At 52.1% G+C, this 14,680-nt stretch overlaps 2 protein-coding genes across 5 annotated transcripts; one reads left to right on the top strand and one right to left on the bottom strand.

The window, feature by feature from the left end:
* Positions 1-232: 232 nt before the first annotated feature.
* cpt1b (carnitine palmitoyltransferase 1B (muscle)) lies at positions 233-6,464 on the top strand. Its single transcript, XM_086163056.1, has 19 exons — positions 233-396; positions 1,023-1,214; positions 1,291-1,430; positions 1,506-1,677; positions 1,768-1,869; positions 2,380-2,517; positions 2,605-2,682; positions 2,757-2,864; positions 2,960-3,044; positions 3,196-3,391; positions 3,462-3,644; positions 3,734-3,839; positions 4,351-4,467; positions 4,569-4,733; positions 4,813-4,947; positions 5,081-5,233; positions 5,314-5,427; positions 5,952-6,044; positions 6,124-6,464. Exons 2-19 carry the CDS (start codon positions 1,077-1,079, stop codon positions 6,238-6,240), a joined length of 2,340 nt encoding a protein of 779 aa, XP_086019182.1. The 5' UTR covers positions 233-396; positions 1,023-1,076; the 3' UTR covers positions 6,241-6,464.
* Positions 6,465-7,037: 573 nt separating this feature from the next.
* On the bottom strand, positions 7,038-12,307 carry sephs1 (selenophosphate synthetase 1). Of its 4 annotated transcripts, none has more exons than XM_086163060.1 (10): positions 12,004-12,307; positions 10,600-10,721; positions 10,429-10,525; positions 9,656-9,759; positions 9,455-9,562; positions 9,216-9,370; positions 9,027-9,117; positions 8,804-8,903; positions 8,313-8,525; positions 7,038-7,827 (listed from the first exon to the last, which is right to left on the bottom strand). In XM_086163060.1, the coding sequence occupies exons 2-10, from the start codon at positions 10,693-10,695 to the stop codon at positions 7,613-7,615; spliced, it is 1,179 nt and encodes a 392-aa protein (XP_086019186.1). In that variant the 5' UTR covers positions 10,696-10,721; positions 12,004-12,307; the 3' UTR covers positions 7,038-7,612. The 4 variants fall into 4 exon arrangements, with proteins under 4 accessions (XP_086019186.1, XP_086019185.1, XP_086019184.1 ...); XM_086163059.1 differs by lacking the exon at positions 12,004-12,307 and adding an exon at positions 11,474-11,768; XM_086163058.1 differs by lacking the exon at positions 12,004-12,307 and adding an exon at positions 11,422-11,754.
* Positions 12,308-14,680: the final 2,373 nt, after the last annotated feature.

The raw sequence follows: 14,680 nt of genomic DNA, 5'->3' as shown, positions 1-14,680 counted from the left end.
TCTTCTCTCACTGGTTGAGGAGGAAATGTCAGAGCTCCATCTGGAGCCTCAGCACGTGAGGTCAGACTCACTGTGACCCACCTGGTGTCTGGTTACAGAGAGAAACTTCAACGGGGAGAGAGAGAGAGAGAGAGAGAGAGAGAGAGAGAGAGAGAGAGAGAGAGAGAGGAGGCAGAGAAAAAAGGAGAGAGGGAGGGAGAAAGAGAGAGAGAGAGATTAAAGAGGCAGAGGAAGTTGACGGTGACCTCACTCCCTGAGGAGAGTCGCTCCAAGGTCAGTTGGTCCCAGTGAGCAGACGTCTCTGCTGCCTGGCTGACACACACACATACACACACACACACACCTGGCCTCTGAGATCGACCCCTCGTCTGATTGCACCGATCCACGGCTGGAAAGGTAAAGAAGGAAGCTGCCTGTACCTGTTTTCCCCTTCTGTCTTTTCTTGTGTTGTGTCAGCGGCGGGTCTGGGGTCGTGCTGGGTTCTGGGTTCTGGGTTCTGGGTCCCGGACTCGGGCTGCAGGCCTCAGACCGGGCTCAGGAAGCCATGCCAAGTGTGTCGGAAGGAAAGCGCCGTTCTCCCGGGTCTTCCCGCATGCGACGTGAGCTGTGTTTACGTTGGGCCGCTGGTGCCCTGCTATATCTGGCTCCTCACCTTTGCCCTACTTGTTGCCTGTTTGGTCACATGACGTGGAAAAAGTAACCCAAAACCCGTCGGCCCGTCTCCGGCTCGGGAACCCGGGGTCTCCGCGAACGATGATCCGCCGTTGCTTTCAAAAAAAAAAAAACAAAGACTTTGAAGAGGTGTTTTGGGGACGGGGCAAGGAACGCGTGTGTGTGTGTGTGTGTGTGTGTGTGTGTGTGCGACGGCTGTAAGGACGCGAAGGTCATTTAAAGACGAGCGCATTTCAAGCAGGAGACGTCGAAGGTGGGCCTCCATCTTCCAGCAGCGATGTCACAAAAGGGGAAACCCGCTGTCTTCCATCATCGTTTGCAGTGATGTCGCCCTCTGTTACCTCATATAGGAATCTTAGCGCGGCGCCGTCTCCGCGGATCGTCCGACCGACGCGCTCCCAGACATGGCCGAGGCGCACCAGGCCGTGGCCATCCAGTTCACCGTTCCTCCGGAGGGCGCCGAGCTGAAGCTGGGGCAGGAGGTCATCAGAACCATCTACCTGTCGGGGTTGACGTCGTGGAAGAGGGCAATACAGTTCAAGGTCCGACGGCAGCCGAGAACTTGGACTCGATGCACGTTTGTTTCCTCCGGGTGGTTCATTCTTCGCCTCTTCTCAGAACGGCGTGCTCGCCGGGGTCTACCCCGTCAGCCTCTCCAGCTGGCTCGTCATCGTCACCGTGATGCTGAGCGGCCGGTACCTTCAGATGGACGCCTCCCTGGGGATGGTCGACCTCCTGGAGGAGCGCTTTCCACACAGGTGGGAGAATCCGACAGCGGCCGCCGTCCGGAGTTCTGGATGAACGGGAGTCTGACCGGCGTGTCGTCCGCCCAGTGACCTCCTGTCGGCGCAGACCCGGGCCGTGCTGAGCGCCGTGGTCTTCGCCACAGGCCTGTGGCTGTTCCTCATCTACCTCCTGAGATACACCCTGAAGGCCCTGCTCTCATACCACGGCTGGATCTTTGAGCCTCACGGGACGATGACTTCGTGCACCAAAGTGTGGCTGGTACGTCCGGCCCTTTTCTCCTTTTCTTCCTCCTCCTCTGCCGGATCTGCAAGATGGACGTCGTCTCTGATGCTATTTGCTTGTTCTTAGACCCTGGTGAAGATGTTGTGTGGGCGCAGGCCGCTGCTCTACAGCTTCCAGGCATCCTTACCCAGGCTCCCTTTGCCCAGTGTGGAGGACACAATCAAGAGGGTAAGGGAGAACATCAACTCTCCATCCCTCAGTCATAACACACACACACACACACACACACACACACACTGATAACTGATCTGCCTCCATCTCACCCTCTTCTTTCACAACACCTACTTTCCAGTCCTCTTTCCTTCCCTCCATCCATAAACCTCCTGCCTGTTCCTCCTCCTCCAACCTCAGCATTCTTCTACCCAGATCTTCTCCATCCCTCCTCTGTCCCACGTCCGAATCATCTCAGTGTGACCATCTCCAGAACGTCAACCATGTGTTGTCCCTCTGATGGCCTCCTCCCCGAGCCTCTCCATCCTCCTCACCGCCAAAGAGGAACCTTCGCATCTTCATCTCTGCCTCCTGTCTTCTCCTCGTTGTCTCCAAGCCAGACACCGTGGCTGCTCTCACCTCCACCTTCTTCACCTTTCCTTCTTACTGGCCGATGCTCTTTGATCGGCCATGACATCTTCCGGGTGCTGAGATACACTTACCAAACGGTCCTCTTCTCATCCGTAGTACCTGGAGTCCATGGTGCCCTTGCTGACCGACGACCAGCAAGAAGAAAAGCAGATGCAGGCCAAACATTTTCTGGACAACGAAGCCAAGAAGCTGCAGAGATATCTGATCCTAAAATCCTGGTGGGCCACGAATTACGTGAGTACCGTCTGCCGGAGCGTCACGCGGTCGGGGTTTGAGTTCGGGCCGGTCGCGTTGTTCTTCACGAGCTGCCGTCGTCTCCAGGTTAGTGACTGGTGGGAGGAGTACATCTATCTGAGAAGCAGGAGCCCCATCATGATCAACAGTAACTTTTACATAATGGTAAGGTCGAGGTCCCGCGAAACCGGTTCTCCTCGGACCTTCTCCTCTGAACCAACGAATGAACGTCTCCCCAGGACTTCTTGTACGTGACCCCAACAAACCGGCAAGCTGCGCGGGCAGGAAACGTGGTCCACGCCATGCTGCAGTACAGACGGAAGCTGGAGCGCGGCGAGCTGGCTCCGGTAAAGGCCAACCGCCCTTTCTGCTCGCGGCGTCCCTCAAAGCTAACCCACGCTTCAACGTCTGAAGGCGATCTCTCGTTGCTTCTCCTCCCCAGATGTGGGCTCTGGGGACGGTGCCCATGTGCTCCGCTCAGATGGAGAGAATGTTTAACACCACCCGCATCCCTGGCATCGACACAGGTGAGGGCGAGCGTCGGTCCGGGAAGAACTCGGCGCGAAGAGCATCATTCATGCATCGGTTTCCTGTCAAAGGAGCGGCAGTTCCTACCAAGCCATCCGGCATCTCGCTCCGCCTGCCCTTCACTCTGCTCTCCCCCCTCGCCGTTTGCAGATACTGTGCAGCACCTGGCGGACCGTAAACATCTGGTCGTCTACCACAAAGGTCGCTACTTCCAGGTCTGGCTGTACACCGGAGGGCGCCACCTCTCGCCCAGGGAGCTGCAGACGCAATTCCAAAAAATCATCAGCGATACATCGGAACCTCAGCCCGGGGAAGTGAAGCTAGCGGCTCTGACGGCGGGGAATCGGTGAATAGAAGTCAGACGGCGGTCAAACGTGCACACTGAGTAGACGCCTGACTGCGACCTCCGCTTCCAGACTTCCGTGGGCCCTGGCTCGGAACAAATACTTCAGCCGAGGAGCGAACAAAGCGTCGTTGGACGCCATCGAGTCGGCCGCCTTCTTCCTGGCGCTGGACGACGTGGCGCAGTCCTACGATTCAAAGCAAAATTTCCTCGACGATTACGGCAAGTCCCTGCTTCACGGGAGGTGTTACAACAGGTAGGAGGAGGCGAGCGGAGGAGCCCTCAGCCGGGCCGACTCTTACTCCAGGTGTTTTTGCTTCCAAATGTTCTCTCCGTTACTCACAGGTGGTTTGACAAGTCCTTCAACCTGGTGGCCTACAAAAATGGAAAAGTGGGTATCAATGCTGAGCACTCCTGGGCGGACGCACCCATTGTTGGACACATGTGGGAGGTATTTACCCTTTGGACGCCGCATCTTTTACGCATCACAGTATTCGGTGTTGAGTACCATTACACGGCTTCTCCTCCTCCTGTGGGCTGCTCCCTTCAGGGGTCTCCACAACCAATCCCCTGCCTCCATCTAACCCTGCCATCTCACACCAACTAGCTTCCTGTCCTCTTCCCCTCCTTCCAAAAGCCTCCTCTCTGGCCTTCCTCTCGACCTCCTGCCTGGCAGCTCAAACCTCAGCCTCCTACCCAGATCTTCTCCATCGCTACCCTTTTTCAGCCTCGCTGTTCCTCTCATCTATTCTGACTTGCAAAGGCCTCTTGTCAAGGGCATACCTCAACCTCTCCAGTTGTCCCAACACCTTTCAATGCCATACAATGTGAAACGGAGTTTGGAAAAGTTTGTTAAAGAGAGTCACTTGCGCTTTCATGATGTCGGGAACGGCCATACGTTTTTTTGGGGGGTAAAAGCATGATTTTCGGGATATTTCTCAGGGATGAACTTCTCTCTGTAGTATGTCCTGGCAACAGACTGCTTCCACCTGGGCTACACATTGGAGGGCCACTGCAAAGGAGAGGTGAACAGCGGCCTGCCTCGTCCCACCCGACTACAGTGGCAGATTCCAAGGGAGGTAAGTCAGAGCTCCGCGTCCGTCCGCTCTTCATGACCCGTTCGCCTCGGCCATCCTTTGAGTTCGACGTCATCGCCGCCTTCCACTGTCCTTTCTCTCAGTGCAATCGAATCATTGAGCTGTCGTACCGATTTGCGAGGCGACTGGCTGAAGACGTGGATTTCCATGGCTTTGTGTTTAGTGACTTTGGGAAAGGCCTGATCAAGAGGTGCAAGACAAGTCCCGATGCCTTCGTCCAGATGGCCCTGCAGCTGGCCCAGCTGAAGGTACGGCTCGGCGGTGTGTTAGACCGTCGCGACTGCTCGGTGCTTTGTGACCACCTTCGGCAATCCCGCTGCTTCACAGGACCAGGGCCACTTCTGTCAGACGTACGAGTCGTCCATGACCCGAATGTTCAGAGACGGCCGGACGGAGACGGTCCGCTCCTGCACCATCGAGTCGGCCAAGTTTGCCAGAGCCATGATAAACACGAAGAAAAGCGTAAGCAGCAGAAGTTCGCGCACCCTGGAAGGACATAAAGCACCATCCTGTCAGGACTACTTACAGGCTGTTTACAGCTGTTTCTGGGACACGAGTGGTAAGGTTGACTTTTTTTGTCTGTTTCTGCAAACAGAGAGAGCAGAGACTGGCGCTATTCGAGAAGGCGGCAGCCAAACATCAGAACATGTACCGTCTGGCCATGACCGGTTCCGGCGTGGATCGCCACCTCTTCTGCCTCTACATCATGTCCAAATACCTTGGCGTTGACTCGCCGTTCCTGGACGAGGTCAGAACCCGACCCCCACACCCGCCCATCAAAACCCCTGGGTTGTCTTCTCCTAATTCCGCTGTCCTTGTCGCCTCCAGGTGCTGTCACAGCCCTGGAGGTTGTCCACCAGCCAGACCCCTCAGCAGCAGCTCAATCTCATCAACATCGAAAAGTTCCCAGAATACGTGTGCGCCGGCGTCGGATTTGGTCCCGTGAGTCAAATGGTCTTTTCTCCGGACGCTGAATGTGGGGTTTCAATTCTGTCAGAACGGAGTGAAAATGAAAATACTAACGCCGCAGACGAAGCCACGCACCCCATAATGTGTTCACCATTATAGAAACATAATCACAAGCAAACGTAGCCACAAGGCCTCCATTTAGGCCAGAGTTAGCCTTGAAGGGATGGGTAACATCAACATCAACGGCTGCTTTGTAATCGTATGGATTATTTTAGGAATCTTTAACAACAAAAGTCTGACGGGCAATTCTACACCTTCCTTACGCTGCCGTCCAGTCTCGTTTTGCCGTACATCACCTAAAGCGCACAGGCATACGTGACTATCGAGCATAGCTCTGGTGGGGAAACTGTTAGTATCTTTCAACCTACCCAATACAAGAGGCCATCTTAGACAGGACCACGGTTATGTACCGATGTGATGCTCCAAAGTTAGCTGATCCCAGTTAGAGAAAAATGCATGTCAATTAGTCTCAAAAGCTTCTCTCGTCTGCTCTTAAGGTGGATGACGACGGCTATGGTGTGTCTTACATCATCGCTGGAGAAAACCTCATCACATTCCATATCTCCAGCAAGCACTCCAGTCCTGAAACGGTAAGAACATGGCATGAGAATCTTATGACAGGGATCCCCCGTTAGCCCGCCATCATGTCCCATGGTGTCTCCCCTGCAGAGCTCATACAGGTTTGGTTACCGCATCAGCGAAGCCTTGAGGGATATCAAAGAACTTTTTGAACCTGCAAAGGACACAGACACAGAGCTGGAGCAGGAAGAGGAGATGATCAGTTAACGGACGGTGCACCTTTGGCTCCCGCGGTGGACGGGGGTCACGCCGACAAGCTCCTCATTCCAACCTGATGGGACTAATGGAATAGTTGTTACTCTTCTAACTTGTGTTTGTTGTCTTTTCCAGACCTTGTTATGGTGTTTAGATCTTTTTTTTTTTTTGGATACCTAACCCTTCTTCGACATCCTTTCCAGGAGGTGACCTGCTGAAATATAGAGCTACAACAGAGACTTGTGTGTGTGAAAATAACTTTTCATTGGATATGGGACGGATGTGCAATCGAAGGGGTCTTCGGCCGCACCGCAACAGTTCAGTGGACGGAGATCGACGCCGCGGTGAATATAATGAGCCGACACAACCTATTTGAAGAGGTTTTTATTCGGAGAAGAGGGGAGACGCGGTGTCGGATTCCAAATATACACAGGCCGTCGCAGCCCGGCCACGCTATTCAGACTAAACACATGCCCTTTCACCCGCTTGGAGATTCATGACACAAAGTCAGATCGCTTCCATAATGTCTTCTGGCAACGGGTTTAGTCACACCGAATGTCACAGAACAAAAGGCTAATGGCAGGAAGCTCATAACCCACAGCAATCGTTCAGGAAAAATATTCCGGAGGGATTTTTACATCCGCGTAATTCCGACGTCCCGTAATGCAAACACTAATCATGATCGTCAACGGGGAGCGTGGGCGGCGGAGGGACGAATCCCCCGCCGGGTACTGGGGAGGTTCAGGATGTAAGCGCAGAGGTCATGGGGATGAACGCATCCCCCTAATGTCAAACATGGACGATGCATCTTCTATTTGAATATTTATTAGTTTGGCTGGGGTCGATACAAAAAAGTCAAAAGTAATAAAAAAACAAACCATTCTGGTCAAGGCATCAGTTACAGCAATTAACTAAAACTAAGCTTTATACCTGTACAAAGTGAATGGACAAAGAAAAACACCATCGGGTGGCCCCGCTGCTTGGTGAGAGCCACCTCAGGAGCCACAGACGCCACAGACACCTGACTGCCAAAGATTCAAAATGAATCAACTGTATCAGAGAACCGTCTTCGTCGCTCCTCTCAGACGCTTCTTCCCAATCGAGCACGCTGAACGCAACAGAATAAAACCGACATGAAAGGCAAATGGACTTGATTGATGCACTATTTTCTTACCGATGTCACGGGGTTACCGAGGGTCGAGTCCACCGGGCGATGACGGGCCCCGGGCTGTGTGTTCCCATGGAGATATACACCGATCCAGTCTTCTGTGTGCATATACTATTCTTTGTATGTAATGTATTTCAACACTAGCATGGTTGTTTGACGTGTCTAAAACCACTCAGAAGAGCTCGGGGCATGGGTCTATGCGGCAGGAGAACAGGATTAAGAGGTTGCGCCGGGAGTTGGGTTGACATTCTGGGTGGCGGCTTGAGGCGCCACCTCTATGATTCGAGGTTTGTCGATGATGCGAGCGGTGCGGTTGCCTTTCTCTACAATCCCAATGATCCACGCCTGGTGACCTTCGCCGTATTTCGGGGACTTGATTTCCGCGCAGAAGCGTGCGGCTTGCTCTCGAGGCAGACAGATGAGTAGGCCTCCTGCGGAGGAAGGACATCGGGTCGGTTAGAGGTCACGAGCCTGCTTTCGCCTGACGTTCTGACTCAGGAGGCCGCGTCCACACACCAAACACCCCCAACTTTGAGCCTCATTCAGGTTAGAAACATTCAAGAAGAACAGAAGGGGAAAGACAAGGAGAAATCCCATCTTTCTTCCATACGGTTTCTGCTTTTTATTACAAACTAAATCCTGGTCCCTTAAAACAGCCCAACTGCACCCTCTGCTGTTGGAGATGTTACACTTTAAAGGACTTCAAATTGTTTTGTTTTTGCTGCTGTTCACTCACCCAATATTCTCAAAACACTTTTGGAACCTCAACTCTTAATCATTCTAGCAAGTAATCCAGAATAAACGGGATTAAATTTGACTTTCACACGCCGACTGAAGACAATGGAGCTAAATTCTATGTTGAACAGGCATCAAGTCAATTCATAGTTATAGCTGTTGCCTACTTATAAACACACACCTGATGTTTCAGGACAGGTGCCGTGCATTAGCCCAAACATGTTCCCGCAGGCCTTGGACACCGCGGCCATCTTGGCGAGCACCGGGAGGTTGTGGATTACGAAGGACACTTCACTGCGCTGCTGTCGTGCCAGGGTCTGAGCGTGGCCGAGGATGCCAAACCCTGTGATGTCGGTGGCCGCGTGAGCGTTGAAGGTGTGCATGAGACCGGCCGCTAAAACACAGGATGGAGAAAAGACACGTTAAGGTGAAAACAGTGGTTGCCGGCAATATGAACGGAAGTGCAAGCTCCCTGAGGGCCCTCTACACGCAACCAAATGCACACGCTAATGTTGCACATACATGAATTCAGCACCAAGTCATTCAGTCATTTTCTGTTACCACTCAGTGTGCTGAGCTATTGATCCATGTCAGAAATCAGGCCGTGCCATGATCCAAGCTATACACAAAAGATACTTTAAGTAGTCCCATGACAAAACCCAGAAAAACTACCTGTCCGGTTGAGCCGTGCCATGTTCATCATCGCTTCATGGTAAGCCAGCTCCACGTCTTCCTGGGTGACCACTAACTTGATCTTATTCCATTTCTCAGGCTGCAAGAGACAGCGACACGTTCAGGCACTCGCTCACAGCGGCGACATTAGACAATCCCATTCGGGTGCGGCGGTGATTTCACGCGGGGCCACAACTGCTCTGAGCAGCAAGAGCAAACATACAATATCTAGCCACTGGTGCACCGCAACAGCCACTTGGGTTCCTAAAGGCTTGGTGAGCACCAACACGTCTCCTGGCACCGCGTTGTCTGGCCTGAGGAACGAGACACGCCGACATCTGTTTAGCATTGACACAAATCACTTCGCTGAGGCAGCTGAGAACAAGGTGAGCAAAGAATCATCTATTCCTACATGATAAATTCATTGGGCTGGCAGACTGTTGTTGCAACTCCCCCCATTACCACCCAAGGATTGAGCACTGTTTGTCCTCCCGTTACAGATGTGCCTGCCTCTTCCGATGCATCCTTGAATCCCTGGACAATGAGTGGCATGACTTTGTCTCTCTCCTGGTAAGATCCAGCCCGGAGAGATGTTATTACAGCATGAACTACACATTGGAAAGTCAACAGTTCAACTGAAGCACCACTTACCTTCTCTGACATTTTGTTGCTGACTCCTAGAAGCATCAACATATTGTCACATTCTGTCACTCCCATGGCGTAGAGGTCACTTAGAACATTAGCACAAGCAATGCGTCCCTACAACAAAAAACAACGACATGCCGAAAATTAAGCCGATTATACAGAATGATGTTGAAAAAAGTAAAAGACCTGGAAGGAGGCTATTCGTACCATCATGTAGGGGTCATCCACTATGGGGTAGATGTAATCTGTCGTCTGGACAAGGGAAAGGCCTCCGTGTCTTAAGGGAATCACACACGTGTCCATGCCTATGCCTTCCAAAAATAAAAAGAGAGATTACTTTATTATCTTATCGGCATTTGAGTGGCAACCACTCGCGAGCTTACGAGGAAAAAGTCAAGTGATGTTTGAGCTGGCTCAAACACGTGAGGAGAGACACGGTGGATATTGATCGGTCTTCAGATCCAGCGTACAGCTGGGTCTACCTATGGCTGGCTGCTCTTAGTACAGAGAGCATTGTGTTAAGAGAGGTTAAGCTGCTACAATTCCCACCTAGGTGAGCATTGTGAAACTCCCCTCCAGACTCAAAACAAGCTTTATTTTGCAGGTCAATCTGGCAACAACAACAAGCACTTCCACCTGGGCTAACCCACACTTAAGGTACGGGAGTTCTGTGTCGGTTCGGGAAAACTGAACCCGAGTCAGACCGCAGACGGATGCCGGAACTGTGTGCGGAGACAGAGACTGTTGTGTGTTTCTGATGTCCAACATCCACAGAAACCTCGGTTCAACCTTCCCGCCAGAACCCCGAGGTTCTCCAAAGTCACAAACAAACTATATTCCGAGGACCTTTTCAGTCACGCTTTTAAATTCATGATTGCATTTTTCGAATGCTATTTTCACTAAACCTGCAGTAAATTCATAAAAGATATCGCAACTGGCAGAATTTGCCCAAACTACTAATATTGTTTTCCTAAAATTACCTAATCGTGGCATAACGGCTCCCAGGAACTGCTCATCTTCCTGGTAGTGGTTCTCCTGTAGGTTTTCTAGCAGCTTCTTTAAAACCTCCTGGGGCACCTGTGACCCAAGAAAATATCCAAGTTAATGCACAACAATTTGCATTTCTTTAGACTTGAAAATAGCGCGCTGACCTTGCAGCCTGTGCCCTTCAGCTCGGCGAAGCGCGTGAGCCTGAAGTTCTTGTCCAGCTCATAGCTCTCAGGATTGAAGGACTCCCTCACGGCCATGTCTGAAGAAAGTCTCACCCTCAGCGCTGGAAGAAAAACAAACATCATGATGCTTCACGTCGAGCAACGTTAGAAACAAATGTAAACAAGCAACAGGAACCTCCATGGGTTGAGTTTGCGATGTTAAAAAGGGTTTTGGCTGTCGGGAAACCCTTCGTGGCGATTCTCCAGACCCTGTCATGAAACCACAGAGGCACCCATGAGCAGAAGCATCTGGGGGCAGCGGTGTGACACATTTATGGGCTAAGGTGCAAGAAGAGGGAAGGGGAAAAAGTCACCTTTCCCAAAAGCAATGTTTGTTTACATTTAAGTGAGCGGCCTGGGGGTAAGACAACTCCTGGACATACGCAGAGAAGCAACCATCCTCCCAGGCTGGCACAAAGACGCCCGTATCTACAGACGCTTCCACTCAAAGGTCCAGAGGACGTCTGGAACCGGACCCAGAACTGACAGCAGACCCTAACACTGGGAACACACAACTCCACGGTGGGCTGCAGAAGGTCTGCTCCATCTCACATCTTCACTGAAGATGAAGAGGCACACTGTGACCTGGCCACCGAGCACCTGACGGGGTTGACGCCGGCGAAACAGCTAACCGGCCGGGCGCATCGCATCGCATCACCGGGGCCGGGATGGACACAGGGGGAGTGGGGATACGACACGCTGCTGAGTTCATTCAACCCTTGGGCAAGGTAGTCAAACACACATACACAAACACATCTTTACCATGAAAGCAGCTTTTTATCCGGGAAACACGCCGACGGAGGCAGCGACATACCCGCCGTTCGTGTGCGTTCGCCTGGAAGCGCATCACTCCCTCCGAAGCGAGCGGCTGCTAGCCTAGCTAACCTAGCCTAGCCTAGCTAGCCGCTGTTAGCATTAGCTAGCCCCAGCAAGCTAACGCCAACCCAAGCGTGAGCCGGCGAACAACGGCGGCTCCGGCCGACGAGGAGCTAGCCGAGCGTTCCGGGTCCGCCGGTTCGACGCGCCGCGGTCCGAACCCGGACCCCGCGGCGGGACCGCGGAGCAAGGCCGCCGCACGGCCAACTTCGAAAGTTGCCATTGAGCGCCCAACAAAAATGTCGGCGGCGGAAAAAATTAACCCTTTGCTGTCCCGCGCCATGCGATGTGTGCAACATCAGAGTTGTTTTCAGGCGAACGGCGCCGGCCGTGCGCGCCGTGGACCGTGCGTGAGGAGCCGGTGCGGGCTGCGTGTTTACCGGGGACCCGTGTGTCATTTCAGCACCAAAGTGGAGTTATATTCTTGCATCGTTTCCCCTTTAATTGAACTGACCAGTTTATCCTTACCAGCTTCAAGTCAGCGCTGGATCCCGACACAAGAGCGGGGACGGCGGCGGCGGCACCGCGGCTCCGAGCGGCTGTCCGCGGCGAACGCCTGAGCACAACTCCGCCGGTTCCGCTCGTCGCTCCGCAGCCGCGGGGAACCGGCCGGATCCATGCGGCGGGACAAGGTGCTACTTAATCGAGACGCCTCCGCGGCCGGATTGCGCCTTCGTTTGCGGAGATATCGTTTAAAATGTGGGGAGAAAGAGTCGTGCGGGCTCCCCGGGGGCTCCGCCGTCACCGCGGCGGCCTCCGCCTCCCCTTTAACTGGCGGAGCATTCCGCCAACACATTCTCCCCGCCGGGGTGTACCTTTAATTCCGACCGTTCCCTCCAAGAGCCTGCAGCTGCACACACACACACACACACACACAGACTAACTAAAGTTGGGTTGTAGATTCCCAAATATGAGTCATGATATTTGCTCCGTGCTGGTCAGCAGGCCTTCTGCAGACTTGCAGACTACTGGTTTCTCCTCTTTCTATAAAAAAAAAAAAAAAAAAAAACAATCCAAAAGAAAGTGAGATGGAAGCATGTTTAATGCTGCGGCTCGCTGGAAGCAGAAACACGCCATCACAACAGTAGCGACTAAAACATCGAGATGCACTCCCTGTCAGCTCTCGCGGTGATATTGGGTGGCATCACGCAGACTTTCTTGCTCCCGCTCAGAGGTAGCCTGTCGACCCTGCTGGAGCTGACACGCTTGAACAAACATCAAATGTGTGAACTTGCGTGCAGTTTGAATGAAAGCTTGCTCCACTGCCCCTCACGATCGGTCAGAGCCACACCGGACATCCCTCTTATTGAGTCAAATATATGGCGCTCATTTGTGAGCGGGCCTCTTTCACCTTGCAGATGATGACCGGTGAGAGCTGTTTCACCGGGTATGAAAGCCTTTACGTCATAATATAATCATAAAGTCACCTATGAGCCTGGAAATGACCAGGCGTATCTTAAAGGATGTGGACTTCCATGTTTGTTAGCACATAGGTTTACTTCAGTGTGTTTCATCGTGAAGCCTAAAGCCTGTCTGATTGAAACAGAAACAAACGCTGATGTGTGTATGTGTGTGTGTGTGTGTGAGTGATATCATTGTGCATTTTCTGTCTGATTTGCTTTTGTGTGTGTGTGTGTGTGTGTGTCCTTTGCATCCATCACATGGATCAGCTGACAGAGATGTCTAAGGTCTCGGAAGGCATCAAGTCAAAGACGGGGTGAAGACAGTTACAGGATCTTCTGTTGTGGAATCAGGCACTGCTGTTCACCGCCGTCCCGTTCAAACCCGAAGATTTGCAGTTGGTGTCTACAAGAGAGAGTGAGAACTATTGTTACATTTAGAAATAAAAGATCCAACACCGACCGCTTTGTGCAAATACTGGTTTTCACAGGAGAACGAGTGCAACAAAAGGCCTTGGCCACAACGGGAACTCGGCCTGAGAATAGGCTTTGTAGGAGCTGAGAAATGGCAAACGCAAAGATTATAAGCTGACGCTTGGAGAAGCTGATTGCCAGCAGCATAACAGAGAAATGCAAGTCAGTTGGTGAGGTGTGTGTGTGTGGGTGTGTGTGTGTTGTGACAGGACGCTGGAGTGGAGCAAGGTGGAGACAGTGTGGGCTCAGGAGGAGTGAAAGGGGAATTGTAAGTCACGGGGCCGATGTATGAGATGAGATGAGATGAGATGAGATGAGATGAGATGAGAACAACTTTATTAATCCCGAAGGAAATTGTTGTGCCAGAGTTTCAAGTAAAAAACAAAACAGTAATAGATAATTGTAGAAAGGAGGAAGAATAAGAAATACAATGAAATATGAATTGTCTTAACTGTTAGCAGTAACTACAAAGATTGAAGATTCCCTGCGGCTAAGGGAAGAGGAGTTAAAACTACTAAGTAAAGTAAAACTACTAAAACGTACTAAGAAACATTTGTTGGAATAAAAGTAGACAAATGAAGTGTGTGTGTGTGTGTGTGTGTGTGTGTGTGTGTGTGTGTGTGTGTCATGATGTTAAGTTAAAGCACCTCTTTTCAGCCTTCTCCGTGCAAGTTTGATTTGATCCTGAAGGATCTGGACCCAGTCTCTTGGCCCAGGCAGCTTCTCTATTCTGTGCTCAGTGCAGTACTTTTCTGTGAACTCTGGACATGCACGACATGAACACACACACACATACAAATATGTAATGTCAACACAACCGTGAACAGCGTCCCTGTTATCTTTTTCTATCGCTTACCTTTGATGGCGCCCACAATGTTTGGGTCAAGGCCCTTGCGGTTGTCATTGAGGCCCCTCTTCCGTTTGCCGTTGGGCAGGGAGTTGGCCAGCGTTGCGTCGTCGAAGAACGCACACACCTGGGCGACCGCCACGGTTCACCGAAGAACAGCCACAGAGAAAGTCTGCGTCAAATCCACTGACCGTGTGTGTGTGTGACACACAAATGCACATGAAAGTCAAAGAAAGATATCCGGCGACACGGCTCCTGAGCCAGGTAGATGCGCACCAATTTCCGGAACAGCAGGCTTCCGGAGCGCGTGTAGTTGACCAGAATGGAGTCCAACTGAGCCCTTGGAATGAACACGTCATAATCCTCAGCGAGGCGCACGTCGGACTAGAAGACAACCAGACAGCGGGGTCAGTGTGTGGACGGG

The sequence above is a fragment of the Fistularia commersonii genome, chromosome 17 (genome assembly GCF_037954325.1).
Source record: "Fistularia commersonii isolate RoL2024-O1a breed Wild chromosome 17, RoL_Fcom_v1.0, whole genome shotgun sequence".
NCBI lineage: Eukaryota > Metazoa > Chordata > Actinopteri > Syngnathiformes > Fistulariidae > Fistularia > Fistularia commersonii.
The sequence above is the reverse complement of the archived record's forward strand: the minus strand, read 5'-3'. Positions and strand labels throughout refer to the sequence as shown.

Bases quoted from the DNA above. Each gene is read 5' to 3' on its own strand.
- sephs1 (XM_086163058.1), bottom strand. From the start codon at position 11,506: ATGCGCTTCCAGGCGAACGCACACGAACGGCGGGTATGTCGCTGCCTC. The intron at 9,760-10,428 runs GTAATTTTAGGA...TATTTTTGGAAG, and splicing joins AGCCGTTATGCCACGATTAG to GCATAGGCATGGACACGTGT. The intron at 9,118-9,215 runs GTAGGAATAGAT...CTCGTTCCTCAG, and splicing joins CAGCCCAATGAATTTATCAT to GCCAGACAACGCGGTGCCAG.
- cpt1b (XM_086163056.1), top strand. From the start codon at position 1,077: ATGGCCGAGGCGCACCAGGCCGTGGCCATCCAGTTCACCGTTCCTCCG. The intron at 1,431-1,505 runs GTGGGAGAATCC...TCGTCCGCCCAG, and splicing joins GAGGAGCGCTTTCCACACAG to TGACCTCCTGTCGGCGCAGA. The intron at 2,865-2,959 runs GTAAAGGCCAAC...TCTCCTCCCCAG, and splicing joins AGCGCGGCGAGCTGGCTCCG to ATGTGGGCTCTGGGGACGGT.